This window comes from Elephas maximus, chromosome 8, assembly GCF_024166365.1.
Source record: "Elephas maximus indicus isolate mEleMax1 chromosome 8, mEleMax1 primary haplotype, whole genome shotgun sequence".
NCBI classification, from domain to species: Eukaryota; Metazoa; Chordata; class Mammalia; order Proboscidea; family Elephantidae; genus Elephas; species Elephas maximus.
The window spans coordinates 27566703-27587924 of record NC_064826.1 but is presented as its reverse complement, the minus strand read 5'-3'; the positions used below and the strand labels follow the sequence as shown (position 1 = coordinate 27587924).

The window sequence follows — 21222 nt, the reverse complement described above, 5'->3', positions numbered from 1 at the left end:
TCAACCCACCTGGAGCAAAGGAAAATGAAGAACACCAAGGTCACACGACAACTAAGAGCCCAAGAGACAGAAAGGGCCACATGAACCAGAGACCTACATCATCCTGAGACCAGAAGAACTAGTTGGTGCCTGGCCACAATCGATGACTGCCCTGACAGGGAGCACAACAGAGAACCCCTGAGGGAGCAGGAGATCAGTGGGATGCAGACCCCAGATTCTCATAAAAAGACCAGACTTAATGGTCTGACTGTGACTAGAGGAATCCCGGCGGTCATGGTCCCCAAACCTTCTGTTGGCACAGGACAGGAACCATCCCCGAAGACAACTCATCAGACATGAAAGGGACTGGACAGTGGGTAGGAGAGAGATGCTGATGAAGAGTGAGCTAATTATATCAGGTGGACACTTGAGACTGTGTTGGCATCTCCTGTCTGGAGGGGGGATGGGAGGATAGAGAGAGCTGGAGGCTGGCAAAGTTGTCACGAAAGGAGAGACTGAAAGGGCTGACTCATTAGGGGGAGAGCAAGTGGGAGTATGGACTAAGATGTATATAAACTTATATGTGACAGACTGACTTGATTTGTAAACGTTCACTTGAAGCTCAATAAAAGTTAATTAAAAAAAAAAAAAAGGTCTGTGGTTTGAACCCACTAGCCACTCCATCAGAGAAAGATGTGGCAGCCTGCTTCCGTAAAGATTACAGCCTGGGAAAACCTATGGAGCAGTTCTACTCTGTCCTACAGGGTTGCTATCTGTCAGAATTGACCTGACAGCAATGAGTTTTGGTTTTTTGATATTTTGTCTAGTGGACTGCCTTCAAGCTGAGATGATAAGACACAAAATAAGACAAGATCCCTCCTGTAAAGGAGCTCACAAAATACAGTAAAGAAGCCAGGATCACAGTAAAATAAGGCAGAAGTTGAGAGAACATTACGATCAACAGAATCTAAGTGATATAGTAGCTTAATGGATATTGAGATAATTCCTAGGTGGGATGATCAATGAAATGTGAAAATTTAAAATTAACCTAAAATACTAGGTAGGATTTGGAGAGATTAAGATGGGAAATACAGAGGAGTAATGTCACTGAGAGGCATTGAATGTATATAAAAAAAAAATATGGAGTCAGGAAAGCAAGGAGACATTTAAGGCATAATGGGTAAATTAATTTGGAAAAGGAAGCTGAATATCATCATGATATTCAGGAGTAAGCTTTATTCCACCATTCGTCTGTCACTTTGTTGTACTGTGGTGGCTTGCACGTTGCTGTGATGCTGAAAGCTATGCCACTGGTATTTCAAATACCAACAGGGTCACTCATAGTGGACAGGTTTCAGCAGAGCTTCCATATTAATACAGACTGGAAGAAGGACTTGGCAATCTACTTAAAAAAAAAAAAATTGCCAGTGAAAACTTTATAAATAGCAGCAGAACACTGTTTGATAGAGTGCCAGAAGATGAGCCCCTCAGGTTGGGAGGCACTCAAAATACAACTGGGGAAGAGCTGCCTCCTCAAAGTAAAGTTGACCTTAATGATGTGGATGGAGTATAGCTTTCAGGACCACTGATGCCTTTGAATTATAGTGTTGGCAAAGAATATTGACTATACCATGGACTACCAGAAAGAACAAATCAGTCATGGAAAAAGTACAGCCAGAATCCTTCTTAGAAGGCAGGATGGCAAGACTTCATCTCACATACTTTGGATATATCATCAGGAGGCATCAGCGCCTAGAGAAGGACATCACGCTTGGTAAAGTAGAGGGTCAGGGAAAAAAAAGGAAGATCCTCAACAAGACGGATCGACACAATGGCTGCAACAATGAGCTCAAACATAGCAATGATTGTGAGGATGGTGCAGGACCAGGCAGTGTTTCCTTCTGTTATACACTGGGTTGCTATGAGTTGGAACTGACCGAAGGGCACCTAATAACAACAACAACAAATGAGCTTTACTGGACAATAAATACCAATAATAGTAATAATCATTGATATTTATTGATAAATTACTATGTGCTTTGCTAAAGTCTTTGGCTGAGTTATCTCATTTAATTCTCATAAAACTCCCAAGAGATAAAACTCCCAAGAGATAGGTACTATTATTACCCCCATTTTACCAAAAGGAAGCCTGAGGCTTACAGATTTGCTCCAGATGGCACAGCTAATGTACGGAGGCAATAGACAGTCGTTTCATATTTTTAAATAAAGGGGTGGTATGATCAGGACAGAGTTAAAGGAGCATCAATGTGGCATTTGGATAAAATAAAGATACATCTAGTTAGGAGTCCACTTTAAAGCAAGGTAAAGACGGTGAGGAGAGACAGTAAACGAACGAACTTGTAGTTTCTGCTTGGCTTCTTTGAAAACAGTCCATTTGTCCATTTAGAGTAAAAAAAAAAATTTTTTTTTTTAAATAGCCTGGTTAAATAAATCACAGTACAATGGTGTACTTACTACACAGCCATTAAACAGAATGAAATATATCAGAGTGATGGATGACCTTAAAGGGCTTCACGAGGTAAACACTCACGATTAAGCTCTACCACAGAAAGTGCTCCCTGGAAGCCAGTATGGTGCTCTGATTACTTTTGTCTCCCTAATGCCAAGCGATGTTAAAGTAACCCTAGCAAACATTTTATGTTCACTGATATGCTCCTTAATTTTCACACACAGGTTCGTTTTATTCCCACATATTCTCTTTAACAATATTTTATTGTGTTGTGTCTTAGATGGCCGCTCACAAGATTTTAAGATGCCAGATGCTACTCACCAAACTAGGATGTAGAACATTACCTTTGTGAACTACATTATACCAACTGACTAAGTTGTTCCATGAGACTATGGTCTGAAGCCTTTTAACCCAGTAAACCAATACTGCAAGAATACTGTTTGGATACGTTTAGGAAGCCTCCGTAACTGTGCCCCTATGTGCTGCTTTATTACATATATATGGATATACATGCAGCACACACAAATGTGTATATACATATGCCTACAAGTACACCTATACATGCACGCCCGTACACTCACATATGCCTTCCTTACACACACACGCACACATATCTAGCTACATAATCACACACGTATTTTTTGGTTGTTATCCTGTTGTTGCAAAATTATATATGTTATAGCATTTACCAAAATTGTCCCCTTTTCTTGTGTACTTCTTAGTGTCTTTATTTATCTCGGCCTATTCTTATTCCTACATATTTTAAAAACCAGAAATATTTACCTTATCATGAATGGCCCGCCGATTTGAAGGCTGTATTAAGACCTTATAGCCCAGCTTGGTGATGCCTTTGATGTGTTTGGGGGCTAGTGGCGCCCGTCTCTCCCAGGAGTTCACGTCCTCCCGCCTGACAGCCACCACTGCTTTGTGGTGAAAGCCCCCGGAGAGGCTGAGCCCCAGCCTGCCCAGTGTGGTCCTCTGTACTCGCAGCATCTTGAAACCTGGTGACTGTGAAGAAAGCATCAGAGAGCAAGACAACAAAAGGCAGGGAGTGCCTACAGGTCAGTTCAGGACAGTTCTGGTCTCTTTAGAAATCTGCTGTAAAATTCAACCAACTCAAATAATAGCTGATACAAGATAGAGAAGAAAGGATGGGGTTTGGGGAGAACACCTAGAAAAGTTATGCTACTTACAGCAACCCAAGTTTCCAAAACAGCATGTACAATCCCAAAATAGAGAAATACAGAGTAATTTATGTTACACTAATCAATAATTGCTAAGCTGACATAGTTTTTAATGTGTTTTTATCAAACATCTACTCAGCATAAAAGTTTTCAACAAATTAATTTGCAGTGCAAACCCAGGAGGGTAATAGAAAGCAGCCCATCCAAATTAGTCCCAATTCTGATGACATCAGAATGCAGTACTGTATAAGGCTCTTCACAATCTAGGTCCGACCTCTTTCCAGCTTCACCTCTGACTGTTCCCTAAACCAATTCTACTCAGAGTGCAATCTACAACCCAGCATGGTCAGTGAACTGTTATCTGTCGGTTGGTGATGAGACATGTTAGACATGGAAAGTGAGCATTTAGTAACTTTTATATCACCTGATCTTTTTCCTCGTAATTCAGTTATTGAATTTTACAAAAGCATTAGTACTCAAAAGGGTGGAAATTTAAGAAAACAAAACAAGTAAACAAACAAACCTGGTCTTTCATCACAGGTGTTAGAAGTTTGAGGAGCACAGCCCTAAATCACTCTGCCCCCGCCTGTGACCCCCCCATCTCTCCATGCAGCCTCACCCTCACTGTCCTTTGTTGTTCTAAACCAAGGCTTCAAACCATTTTATTCTAGTTTAAAACCGTGCTGAGAATTTGCATTTCTAACAAGTTTTGGGGACGTTATACATAAGAATCATCTGGGGATCTTGTTAAAAGACAGATTCTCATTCAGTATATCTGGGGTGGAAATACAAATTCTCAGCAGAGAACTTGTTAGAAATGCAAATTTTCAGCAGGGGTTCGAACCGGAATGAACCAGTTCGAAGCCCTCCTCTAAACATGCTGTTCCTCCTCCCTGGGTTTCCTCTCCCTGCCACATCCTACTACACTATATTAAACCTCAACCAGTTTTCTAACTGCTGCTTCAGATTTCATAATTCCACTCATTCATTCAGTCAAGAAGTATTTACAAAAGACTCATGATGTGTCCAACACAGTAAATAAAACTAAGTCCAAAGCAAGGCTTCAAACCGGTTTGTTCCGATTCAAAACCCTGCTGAGAATTTGCATTTCCACCCCATATATACTGAATCAGAAATTACATTTTAACAAGATCCCCAGGTGATTCTTATGTATAATACATTTTGAGACCCACTGCTCTACTAGTGGTTCTCAGAACTGGTCCCAAGCCAGCAGCATTAGCATCGCCTGGGAACTTGTTAAAAATGCAAATTCTCAGCAGGGGTCTGAACCAGAATGAACTGGTTCGAAGCCTTGGTCCAAAGACAGTGATTCCTTTGAGCACATGCATATATCCAGATATGGTCTCATCTTCCCAACAGGGACCAAAATGCGTGTACTCATAGGTGACCACATGGTCTTGTATCTTCTATTCTGAGTTGCAATTCTTCACCCCAGCACAAGGGAGCATGCTCAGATCATTTAATCTCTCTGATTCCTGGACAATTCCTCCCTCAGCACACACTTGATTTATAATCACAGCTTCCTTCCCAGACTCAGCGGCAATCTCTCCTCCTCCTCCCCACCTCCTCTGTGTGTTCTTGGGATAGGGAATGGCAGGAGGGACAGCCATACACACATGTAAAACAGGGATATGTACTTGTAATGGCAGACTTTCTACAGGAACTAGGAAAGGAAAGGGGAGAGTGGCAGGGACTGAAATGAAACTGGAATTTCATTTGGGAATTTACTTTCACTTTTTACAGGCAGGGAATTCTTAAACCAGAATTTCTGTCATTTTCATTTTCACACCAATATAACAATAGTTACCACTGATTAGATATTATATACCAAGCACTATACTGAGCGCTTTACAGACATGATTTCATTTCCTCCTTGCACCAATCCTGTAAGTAGCTGCCATTATTATCTCCATTTCACAAGTGAAGAAACTGAACTGCAGCCTGTCCCACCAGAGTCGTTGTTTTTAAACAGAAGCAGGATTCCTAGGAATGTCTAACACTCGGGATTTTCTCCTCTTTACCAAAGCATACAGATCCACACCGTGCAGACCTGACACATGCTATTACTCTCCTGCCAGCTCTTGCTTCAGAAAGAAATCAGATCCAAATGACATCAACTTTAACAGTATAGTAAATGATCAGTTCTCCATCCAGTATGGGTTCCTCTCTCAAACCCTTTCCTGTCTTCCACTGAAAACCATTTCTGTCTCCCTGCCAAGGTAAACTCTACCTTGAATTTAAGCATATTTTAGGAAAAACATTTGATTATCAAAAAAAAAAAAACCTGTTGCTGTCAAGTCGATTCTGATCCACAGCAACCCTATACAGGATTTCCAAGGAGCAGCTGGTGGATTCGAACTGCCAACCTTTTGGTTAGCAGTCAAATACTTAACCACTGGCCACTTTAGTAACTTGAATATCTTGAAACTTGTTCTCAGCACAGAAGTTTCCAGATCCACTATTCATTTGACTCTAAGGTTATCAAATACCTAACACAACCTGATCAAAATTTCAACAACCTTCTTTACAGAAACAGAAAAACCAATCCTCAACTTTATATGGAATGGAAAGAGGCCCCAATAGCTAAAACAATGTTGAAAGAGAAGAACAAAGTAAGAGGATTCACACTTCTTGATTTTAAAACATATTATACAGCTACAGTAATCAAAACAACCTGGTAATGGTATAACAATAGACACATAGACCAATGGAATAGAATTGAGAGTCCAGAAATAAACCTACACGTCTATGGTCAACTCATTTTCAACAAGAGTGCTAAGTTCATTCAATGGAGAAAGAAGAGTCTCTTCAATAACTGGTGCTGGGAAAATTGGATTTCCACAGGTAGAAAAATGTAATAGGGCCCATGTCTCACACCATACACAAAAACAATTTCAAAAATAGATTAAAGACCTAAATGTGCAAACTAAAACCATAGATTAGAAGAACAAGCAGTGGCAACGCTGTCAGGCCTAGCTTTCAACAACAGATTATCTAACATAATAACAAAAGCACAACCAGCAAAAGACAAAATAAATAAATGGCACCTTGTAAAGATTAGAAACTTTTGTTTATAAAAAGACTTTACCAAAAAAATGAGCAGACATGCTACCAACTGGAGAATATCTTCGAAAACCATATAGCTGACAAGAATCTAATAACCAAAATATATATAAAACTTTGATGATTTAACAACAAAAAGACAAATAACCCAATCATAAAATGGGTGTCATGGACTGAATCCTGTCCCCTGAAAATGTGTCAACTTGACTAAGCCACGATTCTCAGTATTGTGTGACTGTCCTCCATTTTGTAATCTGATGTAATTATCTTCCATTTTGTGATGTGCTGTAAATCCTAACCTCTGCCTGTGGTTAACGAGACAGGATTAGGTTATGTTAAAGAGGATTTGGTTATGTTTGTTCTATTAATGAGGGAGGGTTAGGGTGGGATGCATCATCCTTACTTAAGTCACCACCTTTACTCACGCCATGGCCCTGATCCAAGGAAAAGGGAGTTTCCCTGGGGTGTGGTATGCATTGCCTTTTATCTTATAAGAGATAAAAGGAGACAGAAGCAAGCAGAGAGAGGGACCTCTGTGCCACCAAGAAAGAAGAGCTGGGACCAGAACACATCCTTTGGGCCCAGGATCCCTGCACGGAGAGCCTCCTAGACTCAGGGGAAGATTTATGCCAAGAGACATGGAGATCTCCAAGGAACGCTAGGCCCACAGATGTTGAAAGGAGACAAGGACTTTCCCCCAGAGCTGACAGACAGAGAAAGCCTTCCCCTAGTGCTGGCACCCTGAGTTCAGACTTCTAGCCTCCTAAACCTTGGTGAAAGAATAAATTTATGTTTGTTGAAGCCATCCACTTATGATATTTCTGTTAGAGTAAAAAATTAATTAAGACAATGAGCAAAGGACTTGAATAGACATTTGCCAAAGAGGACATCCAAATGGCCACCAAACACATGAAAAGATGCTCAGTATCATTAGCCATCAGAGAGATGTAAATCAAAACCATAATGAGATACCATTTCACTCCCACTAGAATGGCTAGGATTAAAAAAAGAACAGAAAATAACAAATGTTGGTGAGGATGTGGGGAAATTGAACCCTTATCCATTGCTGGTGGAAATGCAAAATGGTACTACCATTGTGGAAAACATCGTGGTGGTTCCTCAAAAAACTAAAAATAGAACTACCAGAACTACCATATGACCCAGAAATTCCACTACTAGGTATGTATCCAAAAGACTTAAAAGCAGACTCGAAAAGAGACATGTACACCAACGTTCATTACAGCACTATTCATGATAGCCAGAAGGTGGAAACAACCTAAATGCCCATCAACAGATGAATGGATAAACAAAACGTGGTACATACATACAATGGAATACTGCTCAGCCAGTAGGAGAAATGAAGTCTTGATACATGCCACAGTATGGATGAGCTTCAAGACATTACGCTGAGTAAAATAAAAATAAAAATAAGCCAATCATAAAAGGACAAATATTGTATGACCTCACTTATATAAAAAGACAAGAAAAGACAAATGTACAGAGACCAAAGTTTATTGATGGTTAGTTACTAGGGCTGGAAGGGAGGGGGAAAATGGGGTTTAATGGTGATGGGAAAATTGCTTTGATTAAGGGTAGGATTGCACAGCTGATTATTGTAATTGCTGTCAATACATTGTACACCTGTAAAAAGTTGAACTGGCAAAAGTCACATGATAGACATATTTACAACGACAAAAAAGAGTAGCTGCTGAGGCTGCTTATGTACAATCAGACACTTCATGGGATTTGGTTCCTTGGTTTGGAGGTTTAGGGTCATGGTTTTATGGGACATCCCAGTTAATTGGTCTAATCATGTATTTAGTATTTCTGCTCTACCTCCTAGTTATCCCATGGTGCCTGGGGCTTTAAAAGCTTGCATGGGACCATCCAAGGCAAAACAATTGGTCTCTATTCACCTGGAGCAACAGAGGAAGGAGAGTCAGCAATGTAAGGAGGATATGGAATGTGTGGCTAATTGCCTCCATGAACAACTGCCTCCTTTGCCATGAGACCCTAAGAACTGGATGGTACCTGGCTACCATTAATGAAAATTGATCAAAGATTTCATAGAAGAATTCTGATCAAAAATGGGGAAATGCAGAAATTCAAATTCTCATGGACTCTAGATTTTCTGAGCCACAGGAGGTGGATGAACCCCTGATGAAATTAATGCCCTGAGAAAATCTTTAAACCTTAAACCAAAAATATCCCCTAAAGTTATCTTAAAACCAAACAGTAGTTTAGCTTAACTAGTAAAAAAGGTCTGCCTTGAGCATCACGCTCCTTTAAGAGCTCTCAATATGATCAAATTGACAACAATCACTCTAAAGATTAGATAGGAGCCTTAGGGGGCAGGGAGATTATTTTAGTGAGGTAGGAGCAACTCAGAGAAGAAGGGTGAGAATGGTTGCACAACTCAAAGAATGTAATCAATGTCACTAAATTGTACATGTAGAAACAGTTGAATTGGGGTATGTTTTGCTGTATATAGTCTCAAGAACAACAAAATAAACAAAATTTAGAAGGAAAAGAAAAGAAGAAACACCCAGCAGTGAGGATTTCTGAATTGTTCCTAGGTAGGGCAACGCAAGTATCTGGTAAGTCATAGAAATGCCTAGGTTGGCTGTCCTGAAATGTGTGGTTTTTTCCGAGAATATCAGGAACTAAACCAGATGTATATTTCTGACAATGCCTTCAGTAAATCAGATAGAGATTCCTGGCTCACCCACAGGCTCCAGTGAGGTTTCTTAACAGTGCTGGGTGTTGATGTCACCATGTAGCACAAGCAAGTAGGGCATGGAAAAGCAAGAGGAGAAAGAGGGAAAAAAAGAAAAAACTAGGGAGAATAAGGAGGGCAAAGAAAGAAAGAAAAAACCCAGAAGAGAGATGTCACATTGGCAGAGGTGGGACACAGGGCCCTCCCCCTGACAAAATCTAATCAGATTTCCCTCTAACAAATCAAGGGTCAATGTTTCAAATATCATAAAAATGAAATTTAAAAGATTTCTAAGAACAGCACTAAGGTAAATATTTTTGATTTACCTAGAATCAATCAGGAATTTGAAATGTCTCTAAACTTCATGGGGATATTACAGTGAATTGCTCACAGATGTACTAAGACAGAAAGATAATCCATGGATGTACCCTTTCGGAAGCAATAGAACATATTGTAGAACAATGCCTTAACTCTTTGCATCTCAAGGGGGTGAAGTTCTCTTAATTTACTATTTACCTATCTTTACAATATCGTTGTTAGGTGCTGTTGAGTCAGTTCCAACTCATAGAGACCCTATACACAACAGAATGAAACACTGCCCAGTACTGGGCCATCCTCACAATCCATGCTATGTCTGACCCCATTGTTCCAGCCACTGTGTCAATCCATCTTGTTGATGGTCTTCCTCTTTTTCACTGACCATCTATTTTACCCAAACATGATATGTTTCTCTAAGGACTGGTCCCTCCTGATAACATGTCGTAAGTACAAGAGACCAAGTCTTGCCATCCTTGCTCCTAAGGAACATTCTGGCTCTAATTCTTCCAAGACAGATTTGGTTGTTCTTCTGGCAGTCCATGATATATTCAGTATTCTTCACCAACACCACAATTCAAAGGCATCAATTCTTCTTTGGTCTTCCTTATTGATTGTCCAGCACATAACAATGACAATACACACATGAGAATAAAGGGGAAACCATGTTTAAATATTCTTGATATTTTCTATCCTTTTCAAGAGAAATGGGGAAGAAAATGGTCATAAAGAGAGTGAAAAAGAAATAAAGACAGAGCTCAGCCCTCTGTACATATCCCACCATTTTCTTTCAGTGACCATGAGATATCCTGTAGTCACTGAGTACATTATATGAAGAAACCAAAGCAGATCTTGTGAGGCATATTTATGATAGATCATACCTGAGAAAAAGGCACCCTCGGGCCAGAAGATCTTGTATGTAGTTGGGGAGGTCTTTTCAGATGGTGAGCAGACTGGTCTTTCTAGCGATGTATATTAATGTAATAGTAGCTAGTCACTTGTTTCAAGCATATTTTCTAATATTTAAATAAAAATATAACAAAATCCAAAAAATGTCTTGATGGGTTTATCAAAATAGAATCTGTTGCCCATTAATTATGGAGGGTTGATTTTGACCCTCTTTAATTTAAAAATATATATATTTTTATATATATACCATGAACACTTAAAGTGTACATAGCCGGATGTTAGATATTTGACAAAGAAGCAGCAATCTAGTCCTTGCCCATTTTTGTAGGGTTTAACAGGAGCAGGATGGGGTAGTTTTATCTGATTAAATGGCCCCAATCAAAATCTAGTGGTAAATTATCAATTATTGGTTATAACCGAGTATTAGGTTCAGAATGGACCTGATATTACTAATGAGGAGAGTGAGGCCCAGAGAATAAGGGATTTTCTATATTTCATAAAAAGCATTTTCCAAGTTCCTATGAATGAGTCATAATAATATAGTCTGTTGCTCTTGTTGGTGTGAGTTTTAAATGTAACCAGATTAAGTTCTTTAATACTGTTCACATAGTACTTATGCTATAAAACGTGGGAGGGTGGATGAAGACAGCTGAGGTCTTCATACAGCTGTTGTTTCTCCAACAAATAACAACAATGCTTTCATTTTCTTCATCCCTTCTCATAGCATCAACCCAGCCAGAAAACCTTTGAAACTCACAAACCACCTACCCATCCAGGACAATGCACCCGGCAATATAAATTTTTGAGTATAAAAAGGGTAGGCATGGCTCCTCCTAATTTCCATTATTTCCATGGTAAGATGTATAAAGGATTACAACTTTATCACTGAAGAGACGAGGGCCAAATGTTCCATCTCCAGCCCCATAGTCAGGAATGTGCTCTTTGTGTCCTGATATTTTAGATCTTTAAAATAATTCCACTACAACATAATTCAGTGATTCATATCAAAACCATCAAATTGCATGGGAATATTTCTCGATGTCAAATTGATTGCAATAATCAGGCATATACTCTGATTAAATATTGAGACTAAGGATAAGTTAAAGTATCCTTGAGTTGAGTTCATAATGAAGAATATAAGTTAATCAATGAGAAGTACAAATGATTTGTATCTACCCTTTCATTACATTCAAAAATGCAAGTGTATTTAAAAAGCTGAGTTACCAGGAAGTCCTGGTATCTATAAATAAGCACGGGCAGCTCTACAGCTGTGAGTCTTGGCCCACACTACCTATTTGGTATCCAGACCACAACAGGCCTGGAGAGTTCTAAAAGAGTTCCAGAATTAACAGAGCACCTGGTGATGGCAAACTGATCCAAATCCCTCCCAACCCCCAGGCTCCCTAGAACTCAGTTTGGGCATGTATCGACACTGGTCTCCACGCTTTCACTTCTTGTTGCATCTGGTTCACTCTTTTAATGCTTCCACGTTAAAATCTTCATAAAATACTTAGCCAGAAAGGAAAGGGAAAAAAAAAAAAAAAAAGAACAGACTTTGGGGAAGCAGGGGGGCATCTGTTATCACTACTTAACCTAGTCTAAGAATATTTAGAATTCTAAGGAGCCAGAATGCCGCTTAGAAGCAAGGATGGCGAGACTTTACCTCAGGTACTTTGGACATCTTTTCAGGAGGTATCAGTCCCTGGAGAAGGACATCATGCTTGGTAAAGTAGAAACTCAGCGAAAAAGAGAAAGACCCTCAACAAGATAGATTGACACAGTGGCTGCAACAATGGGCTCAAGCATAACAACCATCATGACAATGGCGCAGGCCTGGGCAATGTTTCATTCTGCTGTACATATAGGGTCACTATGAGTCAGAACTGACTCGACAGCACCTAACAACAATAACAAGAACATATTTTCTCAGGCCCATCACGAACTCAAAGTCATACAAAGATTTAAAACCCAGGATTCTCCTGGTCTCTAGCCCAAAAATTTAGTTTCACTGAAACGGAATGGAAAGCCAGGTGTGACTTGGAGTCTAACCCAAAATACTTACCTGATTGCTTGTCTGTCTCTTTGCTAAACTGTAAATTCTGTGAGGGTGGGAACTGCATTTTCTTTATCTCCATATTCCCAGTGGCTCCATATTCTCCATATTCCCACATAATAGAAACTCAAAAGTATTTTAAGAAAGAATGAATGAGCAAATTTAAATAAAAATCATGAAAACCTCTGCAGCAGAAAAAATAAAACAGACACATGAGTAAGGACAGGGACTCACATCCCCTCAAAAGATCAGCCTTCTCCCCAGACCTCAGACCTCAGAGACCACTAGATGGTATAAAATGCAGCCTGGTATGATGGGAAAAGCCAGACCAGGGAGCTGGGCCATACAGAAAGCTGTAGGTTCCTTCACTTGAACACAAATTTCCTCATTGAGACTGGAATATAATAGTAAAGTCCCTTTCAGCTTAATATTCTGATTCAATTAAGCATAGGCATGACTTGGGCACTGTCATGGATTGAATTGTGTCCCCCAAAAAATATGTGTCAACTTCGTTAGGCCATGATTCCTGGTATTGTGTGGTTGTCCTCCATTTTGTGATTGTAATTTCATGTTGAGAGGATTAGGGTGGAATTATAACAACACCCTCACTCAGGTCACCTCCCTGATCCAAGGTAAAGGGAATTTCCCTGGTGTGTGGCCTGCACCACCTTTTATCTCTCAAGAGATAAAAGGAAAAGGGAAGAAAGCAGAGAGTTGGGGACCTCATACCACCAAGAAAGCAGCACCAGTAGCAGAGCGCATCCTTTGGACACGGGGTCCCTGCACCTGAGAAGCTCCTTGAAGATTGAGGACAAAGACCTTCATCCAGGGCTGACAGAGAGAGAAAGCCTTCCCCTGGAGCCGACGCCCTGAATTTGGACTTGTAACCTACTAGACAGTGAGTCGAAATCGACTTGACAGCAGTGGGTTTTGGAGACAGTGAGAAAATAAATCTCTCTTTGTTAAAGCCATCCACTTGTGGTATTTCTGTTACGGCAGCACCAGATAACCAAGACAGAATTTGGTACCGAAGGAGTGGGGTGCAGTTCTAACAGATGTCTAAAATGTGGAAGAGGTTTTGAAACTGTGAGTGGTTAGAGGAGCAGCAGCAACAGAGAGCCAGCAGCAGCAGAGACCTGGCAGCAGCAGAGAACCAGCAGACCAGTACCAGACAGAGGTGGAGCCAACCCACAGAGCCAGAGAGCCAAGTGCCTGCGTGCAGGAGGCTTCCTGGTGAAGTGGGGTGCCTCCGGGCACTTATCGGTGGAGCTACTGAGCTTTGGAACACTTGCCCCAGCAGGGCAGATGCGAGTGTGAGGCCCAAGTAACCAAGAGGCCAAGAAACCAGAAAACAGAAGCTGAAGAGACAAGGAAAACAAGAAGCTAAGCTGCCTCAGTCTCAAAAGGTATGGCCTTTACCTCAGGGGTTTCAAAGGGTAGAGCCATAGCCTCTGGTGTTTTTAAGGGTGGACTTGCCCCTCAGATGAACTAGGAGAATTGCAGGCCTAAAGCGAGGGAACAGAGTTACCGTCCCAGTGGTCCTGGAAGGTGGAGCTGAAGCCCAGGGCCGAGGGGCCTCCACTCAGAATCCAGAGAGTGGCCAATGCCCAGAAGCTGGAGGGCAGGGTTATTGTGTAAATTGTCTCAGAGAACAGAGGATTATTTTCAAAGCTTTGAGAGCTAATGTGACGCGTTCTGCTGACTTGCTTGGTGCCTGTTACGCCTTCCTTCCCTTCAGTTTCTCCCATTTGTAATGGAAACGTCTGGCTTGTGCCTGTTCTGCCATTGTACCCTTGGAAGCAGACTTGTATTCTGGATTTCACAGATGAAGAGGAATTTTTGGGTTTTGGACTTGGGGTTAAGACTTTTGCTATGATTATGATGGAGCGAATACGTTTTGCATGTTGCAAGGATGTGACTGGGGGGGCAAAAAGTTGAATATCATGGATTGAATTGTGTCCCCCCAGAAATATGTGTCAACTTCGTTAGGCCATGATTCCCAGTATTGTGTGGTTGTCCTCCATTTTGTGATTGTAATTTCACGTTGAGAGGATTAGGGTGGGATTGTAACACCATCCTCACTCAGATCCCCTCCCTGATCCAAGGTAAAGGGAGTTTCCCTGGTGTGTGGCCTGCACCACCTTTTATCTCTCAGGAGATAAAAGGAAAGGGAAGCAAGCAGAGAGTTGGGGACCTCATACCACCAAGAAAGCAGCACCAGGAGCAGGGCACGTCCTTTGGACATTGGGTCCCTGCACCCGAGAAGCTCCTCGACCAGGGGAAGATTAAGGACAAAGACCTTCCTCCAGGGCCGACAGAGAGAGAAGGCCTTCCCCTGGAGCTGATGCCCTGAATTTGGACCTGTAACCCACTAGACAATGAGAAAATAAATGTTAAAGCCATCTACTGGTGGTACTTCTGTTATGGCAGCACTAGATAACTAAGACAGGCACTATGGATTACAAGAGAAGCAGTAATATTTAACCATGTGTATTCAACCATATATATGCATTCTGACTTAGAACATCTGTCTAAAGTACACTAAACAGGGAAACAAAATACCAAAAACCACTATGGAGGATATTCACCTAAGCTACCTGCACTAACCTCAGTGACCAGGAGCCCAGAACTTGCAACAGGAAATAGGTAACTCAAAAGAATGTTGTTGTCAGGTGCCATGGAGTCGGTTCTGATTCAAAGTGACCCTATGTACAACAGATCTACGTAAAACTCAAAGGAATAGACTCCTTTCCCCACAAATAACCTGGGTTCAAACCTCAGCTCCCCCACTTATTAAGTGACCTTGGTCTATAACTTAACCTCTCTGTGCCTCATCTGCAAAATGGCAATCACATTAGTATCTACCTTCCAGGGCTGTTGCACAGTTTAATTGAACCAATACTCTGCACCTGGTACACAGAAGGCATTCAGTAAATGCTAAGAAAAAGGCTTCAGGCCTGCCCACTCCACAAAGCTGAGCAAAATCCCAGGCACTAACAGGAAACACAGCCTTCCATTCCTGTCACACTGTGGTAAGGCTCTGTATTAATTCCTCCTTTATATTTTTCTGAGAAAATTAGAGCCCAAGGAGCCCTCTCTTCAACTTTATCCTTTAGGCCAGGATGTTCAAAATGAAGAAATATTTTTCTTATTTTCTTTTCTCCAACTTCTTTGGATTAGTAACATTTTAATACTGTATTTCTTCAAATTTCAGACAATTTTTCACATTTTAACATCTCTGAAATAGTGATGCAATTTGCAGTTGACTGCATCTTAGATTGGATCACTCTGCTAATATTTCTGGTTACTTCCCATTGCAAATGCGCAATGTTTCCATGATTCCATGAATTGTGTAAAATTTTTTGTGGGCTCGCCTAGGGAACTTACATTCGTAATGTTATTTTGATGAGAATATTAATAAAAGAATATTTGGAATTTTTAAAAAACTTAAAAAAAGAAAATGAGGACAGCTTAGGCACCAAAGTTCATATTCCAAACAAGGTCTGTTAATGCTTAAATAAAGGACTAATAGGACTAATGGGGGGGGGGGGGAATAGGACATATAAAATTAAAATAAATTACATTTCTGATCACACTGCCACCATTAATACCTGAAACTGATAACAAATATGATTTTCTGAGGCATGGGAAAATCACTCGGGAAAGTCGGCTTCCACCTTTGTCCCCTTACTCGCTTTACAGAAAGGCTCACCAGGTTAAAATGCCAAAAGGTCACGCAGCGCTAGGTTCACTCGTTTTTATCGGGCAAAAGCAGGAGGAGTGTAAGTGACAAAACACACGCACAAATTGCCACCAGTGAGATTTTTTAAAATAAAATATTCCAACTCCACTGCCTGACTCAAGGACCATTCATTCACCTTCCTCACATTCCAATAACTGATGACCCACAATATCAGAAAATGTTAAACCTTGTTCAGGTCACTGAACTAACTCTGTCTCTGTCTCTCTCCCCCTGAAGTCAGTGCCTGAAAAACACACCCCTTCTGGAAATTGCCATTCAGCCCCATTCCATCAAGCAGAGTGGGCGCAACTGTTCCCAAGGCCCACGCAGCCCCTGGGGGCCTCCCGCAGGCAAGGAATCCGCCTCGAAGGCAGTGAGTTTGGGGTGTTTTTTTTAACCTCCCCGCCCTTTCTGAGAGTCTGGACAGCTTGCTTCAGGGCCTTTATCTCAGAGCCCGAGATAGACACTGCGAGACGTTTCTGATCTGAGTTGTGTTAAGCAGGCAGGAGCTGAAAGGTCACTTTAACAACAGGTAAACTGGTAACGTCGCCCAGGGATAGTTTGGGGACGTGGGGGAGGGGTTTTAGTCTGGGTAGGGTTTAACCCCCTTAGTCTCTAACAACCCAAATGGTCGTACAGTCCAAAATAAAGTGTTCCTCTGCTTCAACACCAGCCCTTTACTCGCCAGCAATCACCCTGAGCCCCGCCAAAATTTAAAGGAATCCGAATTGCCATCCGGTCCCCTTCCAGTTCAGAAATTCTGGAGCCGCGCCGACCACCCTCCCTCCTTGGCAGGAACGCGCCCGGAAGGGAGTCCTGGTCGGGCAGCCCCCACTGCCTCCACCTCCCCGCTCGCTTGCCCGGCCTGGTCCGGCCCCGGCCCCCTTCAGGGTAAGGGAAGCCTGGGCCGCCGCGAGGCTGGGAGCCGAGGCCGAGCCCGCGCCGCGCTGCGCCCCCCGCTCCCGGCCGGCGATCTCCAAGCGCATTCCGCGGTGAGCCCAGCGCCCCGTGGCCCGGCCTGTCCCGCGCCTCCTCACCTCGTCCTCCCCAGGGCGCAGAGCGGACGCGCGCCGCCGCCGAGCTCAGGGTGGGCGCCCGGCCGGCTCCGAGTTCCCCCAGATATTGGGATGGGGCCCGGCGGCAGGGAGCGTTTACTCAACTCCTAAAGACGTCATGCCCTTCCTCCCGCAGCCAGTCGGCGGCCGCCCTCGGGGAACAACCTTCTCCTCCGCCAATCGGCGGCGCTGCGGGTGCTGGGTCAGGCCCTGCCCCTGCTCCGCCCCGAAAGGCTTCTCCCTCTCGGATCTGTGACCTGCTGGACTCCGGGGGGCATCACCTTCTCCCAGCACAGTTATTGACCGAGTTTGTACCTGTCCCGGGAAGAGGGGAGGCAGGGCGCAGAAGGACTAAAAAACATCTGGGCATCACCGCTAACTAGCTGTGCGTATCTCCTGAAAGAAAGCTGCAAGCCCATGTATCTCACTTTCATTTAGCGTTGTACACTTTCTAAAGTGTTTTCACAGCCTGTGAAATAAGCCAGATGACAGTTCTCAGGACAGCTTTCGAGGCCGGCCAACTGGGACAGGGAGGAATGAAGTCTAGTGTGTCCACATCCAATACCAGTAAGAGTCCTTACGTACATGACAAAGTCCAATGTTCTTGGAGAGTCCTGACGATGTAGTCCTAGAGGGACAGCGGGAAATACAATCGTAAAGACTAGCCCCAAGACCATAACACAAAATGAAACATTTTTGCACATGCGCACACTCATCCACGCTCCATCCTCCCTCCTAACCTTTCTGATTAAACCGAGGCATAAAAGAAAAATATACGCGAACACAACACAGCCCATGTTGTTGTTACCTTTGGCCATAGAGTTGGTTGCTATATGTGGCTACCCCAAATGTTAAAGGGTAGAACTGCCCCATAGGTTTTCTTGGCTGTGATCTTTACACATCTCCAGGCCTTTTCTCCCACGTGCCACTGGGCGGGGTCCACCAACCTTTTGATTACCAGCTGAGCACTAGGCAAGGACCTTACATAAAAACCCAAAAACTAAACCCGTTGCTGTGGAGTCAATTCCAACTCACAGAGACCCTACAGGACAGAGTGGAACTGCCCCACGTGCCCATACATTTATTTAAATCATATAGTTAGCACTTGCCCATACATTTATTTAAATCATATAGTTAGCATATAATGTCCACAGTGGATGAATCCAAGGATTCAGGGACCAGTAACTCATGTTTTGAAAGGGTAGGTAGTAAGAATAAAATTAGTAGAATTAATACACTGTAAAAAAAAAGAACTTCTAAATATGTAAAATGCTTCCAAAGTTTAACCAACCACGTCTGGCAAGAGTTCAAGAACTAAATAATTATTGTCTAGATTATATCAGATCCTGGATATGTCTTATAAAATTATCAAGCCCCACTCAGATTGAGGTTGGAGTGGGGACAAGCAGAGAAAGAGAAACATGGCTTGAGCAAGAGGGTGGATTTACTGAGCTGGGAAGACCAGGAATAAACTCCCACTTTTTTTTTTTTACCTTGCACCCAAACTTCCACCCGTCCGCTTTACTGAAATTACTTGCTTAGAGGCCACTGATGAGCTCTTAATCACCAAATTCAGCAGCTGCCTCTCAGCCCTCATCTCCCTCAACACGTCTGCCATAATCGGCACTGGGGACCCACCGTCTTTCCTTCTTGAAACTCTTAACACTTCTTGGCTTTTGTAATAAACTCTGATGACTGATTTCTCTTCCTCCAAAAACAAAACAAACAAATAAACAAAAGAGCCATTACCATGGAGTCAATTGCAACTCATAAGGACCCTGTAGGACAGAGTAGAACTGCCCTCCATTGAGTTTCCTAGGCTGTAATCTTTACTTTCTCTTGGGGAGCCACCCATCTTTTGGTTAGCAGCCTAGCACTTCACCACTGCGCCACCAGGGCTTCTTCTTCCTCGGCACACCTTTAAATTAGAGCTTTTTAACTTTTGCACAGTCACGTACCGCTGAAGTCTCAGTAAAGTTATGCACTCTCTCCCCTAGAGATGTCATAATCACTAAATTTTGCATGTAATTTCATGGGGGTATTGGAAACCTCCTGAAGTTCATCCATGGTCTGGTGGGCTGGGTGTCAATGGCACTGGTCATCTTCCCTGCTGTTTTTACAACTTTCTCCACCACTTAAACCTTTCTCACACCTGTCACAGATGTGTGTTTAGCTATTGAACTCTCATATCAACCATCTAGAGCCTAGAACTTTCTTCTGAAATTCACTCACATCTCCAATAGTAGGAAAAAAAAAAATTCTTGTTTCTGGAAGTTGGAATTTTCTGCTGTATCTGTAGCTTCACATATTCAAAACCAGGCTCCTCGTTCCTCTAATGTCTTCTCTTCTTCCTGTGTTCCCTAACTCTGTTAATGACACCACCATCTTCCTAGTCTCCACTAACCAGACCTAAAACACCAAATTTGCTTCAGTTCTTCCTCTGACCCACCAACTTTACCCACAATGTCTACCCCATCCTTTAAAAACCTGCAGCTATCACCCTAGTTCAAACTCCTTAGCTTCAATATACAGTCAAAGTGAATCTTTTCAGCTTGATTTCTGATCCACCTTCACACATACTATATTGCAGCAAAACCAGCCCAAGACCAATTGTGAAACGCGATCTATACTTTGCTCCCTCCCTAAGGATTAAGGGCTTGGGTCAGAATCCTTACATTTCCCCTTCAAGCTATAAATCCTGGGCAAGTTGCTTAGCTTTTAAAGAGCCTTGGTTCCCTGTTATCTGTTAATAGGATAGTAACAGGAACAACTTGATGGAGTCATTACAAGGCTAAAACGAAATAATGTTCAAAGTGCTTTGCCAAGTGTTTAGCTAAAGAAACTGGCAATTATTATTTAATTTTCCCCAAATATCTCGTTTCCACTTATCTGTAACTCTCATTTCTAAAAATATCCACCTCTCTAAAATTAACTCATCTGTTATGGATTGGATTGTATCCCCAAAAGAGTTATGCTGAAGTTCTAAACCCTGTACCTGTAAATACGGAAAAAGTTTTCTTCTGTTATACTAATGAGGCCACATCCCAGTAGGGTGGGTCCTAAGCCTAATCTCTTCTAAGTGGTGTTTTACAAGAAAGAAAAACAGACTCAGAGACGGACACACACACACACAGGGAAAAGAGAACATGCGATGAATTGTCTACAATCCAAGGAACACCAAGGAACTCTCAGGGCTACCAGTGAGGGAGGACCTTCCCCTAGAGTCAATGTCCTGGTTTGGACTTGTAGCCTCCAGAACTGGGAGACGATAAATTCCTATCCTTTAAAACCAGGTATTGTGGTATCTTTTGTTGTTGTTTTTGTTATGCCTGCATTACATAGCTCAGACACCCTGTGTTAAGGTTCAGTTCAAATATCACTTTCTCAATGAAGCCTTCCCTGAATATTTCAGCCAGATGCGATCTCTCCTTTCTCTGTTTGGCTCTAGTACATGTGTGTATCTGCCTGTCTTAACTGCATGTATCACAGTCTTCCTTGCATTATAGTTGTCTTGTTGCCATCCCTCCCCAGTCACCACCATCAGATCATGTCGTATGCCATCTAGTCAATTCTGACTCATAGCAACCCTATAGAACAGAGTAAAACTGTCCCGTGTGGTTTCCTAGGTTGTAATCTTTACAGGAGCAGATCACCAAGTTTTTTCTCCCACAGAGTGGCTAGTGGCTTCAAACTGCCAACCTTTTGGTTAGCCCCT

General features: G+C 42.3%; 1 protein-coding gene across 4 annotated transcripts in view; it reads right to left on the bottom strand.

Annotated features, from left to right (window-relative positions):
* AASS (aminoadipate-semialdehyde synthase) overlaps positions 1-17643 on the bottom strand; it is a 70796-nt gene extending 53153 nt beyond the window's left edge. For 3 of the 4 annotated variants that reach the window (XR_007518438.1, XM_049893867.1, XM_049893870.1), the window contains exons 1-2: positions 17490-17643; positions 3233-8123 (exon numbers count right to left, since the gene is read on the bottom strand). Coding sequence is in view for 3 of the 4 variants with exons in the window: in XM_049893867.1 (XP_049749824.1) it covers positions 3233-3472 (240 nt within the window). In the remaining variant the exon portion in view is untranslated. The remainder of the gene's footprint in view (positions 1-3232; positions 8124-17489) is intronic. The other variant, XM_049893868.1, reaches the window with a different exon arrangement.
* Positions 17644-21222: the final 3579 nt, after the last annotated feature.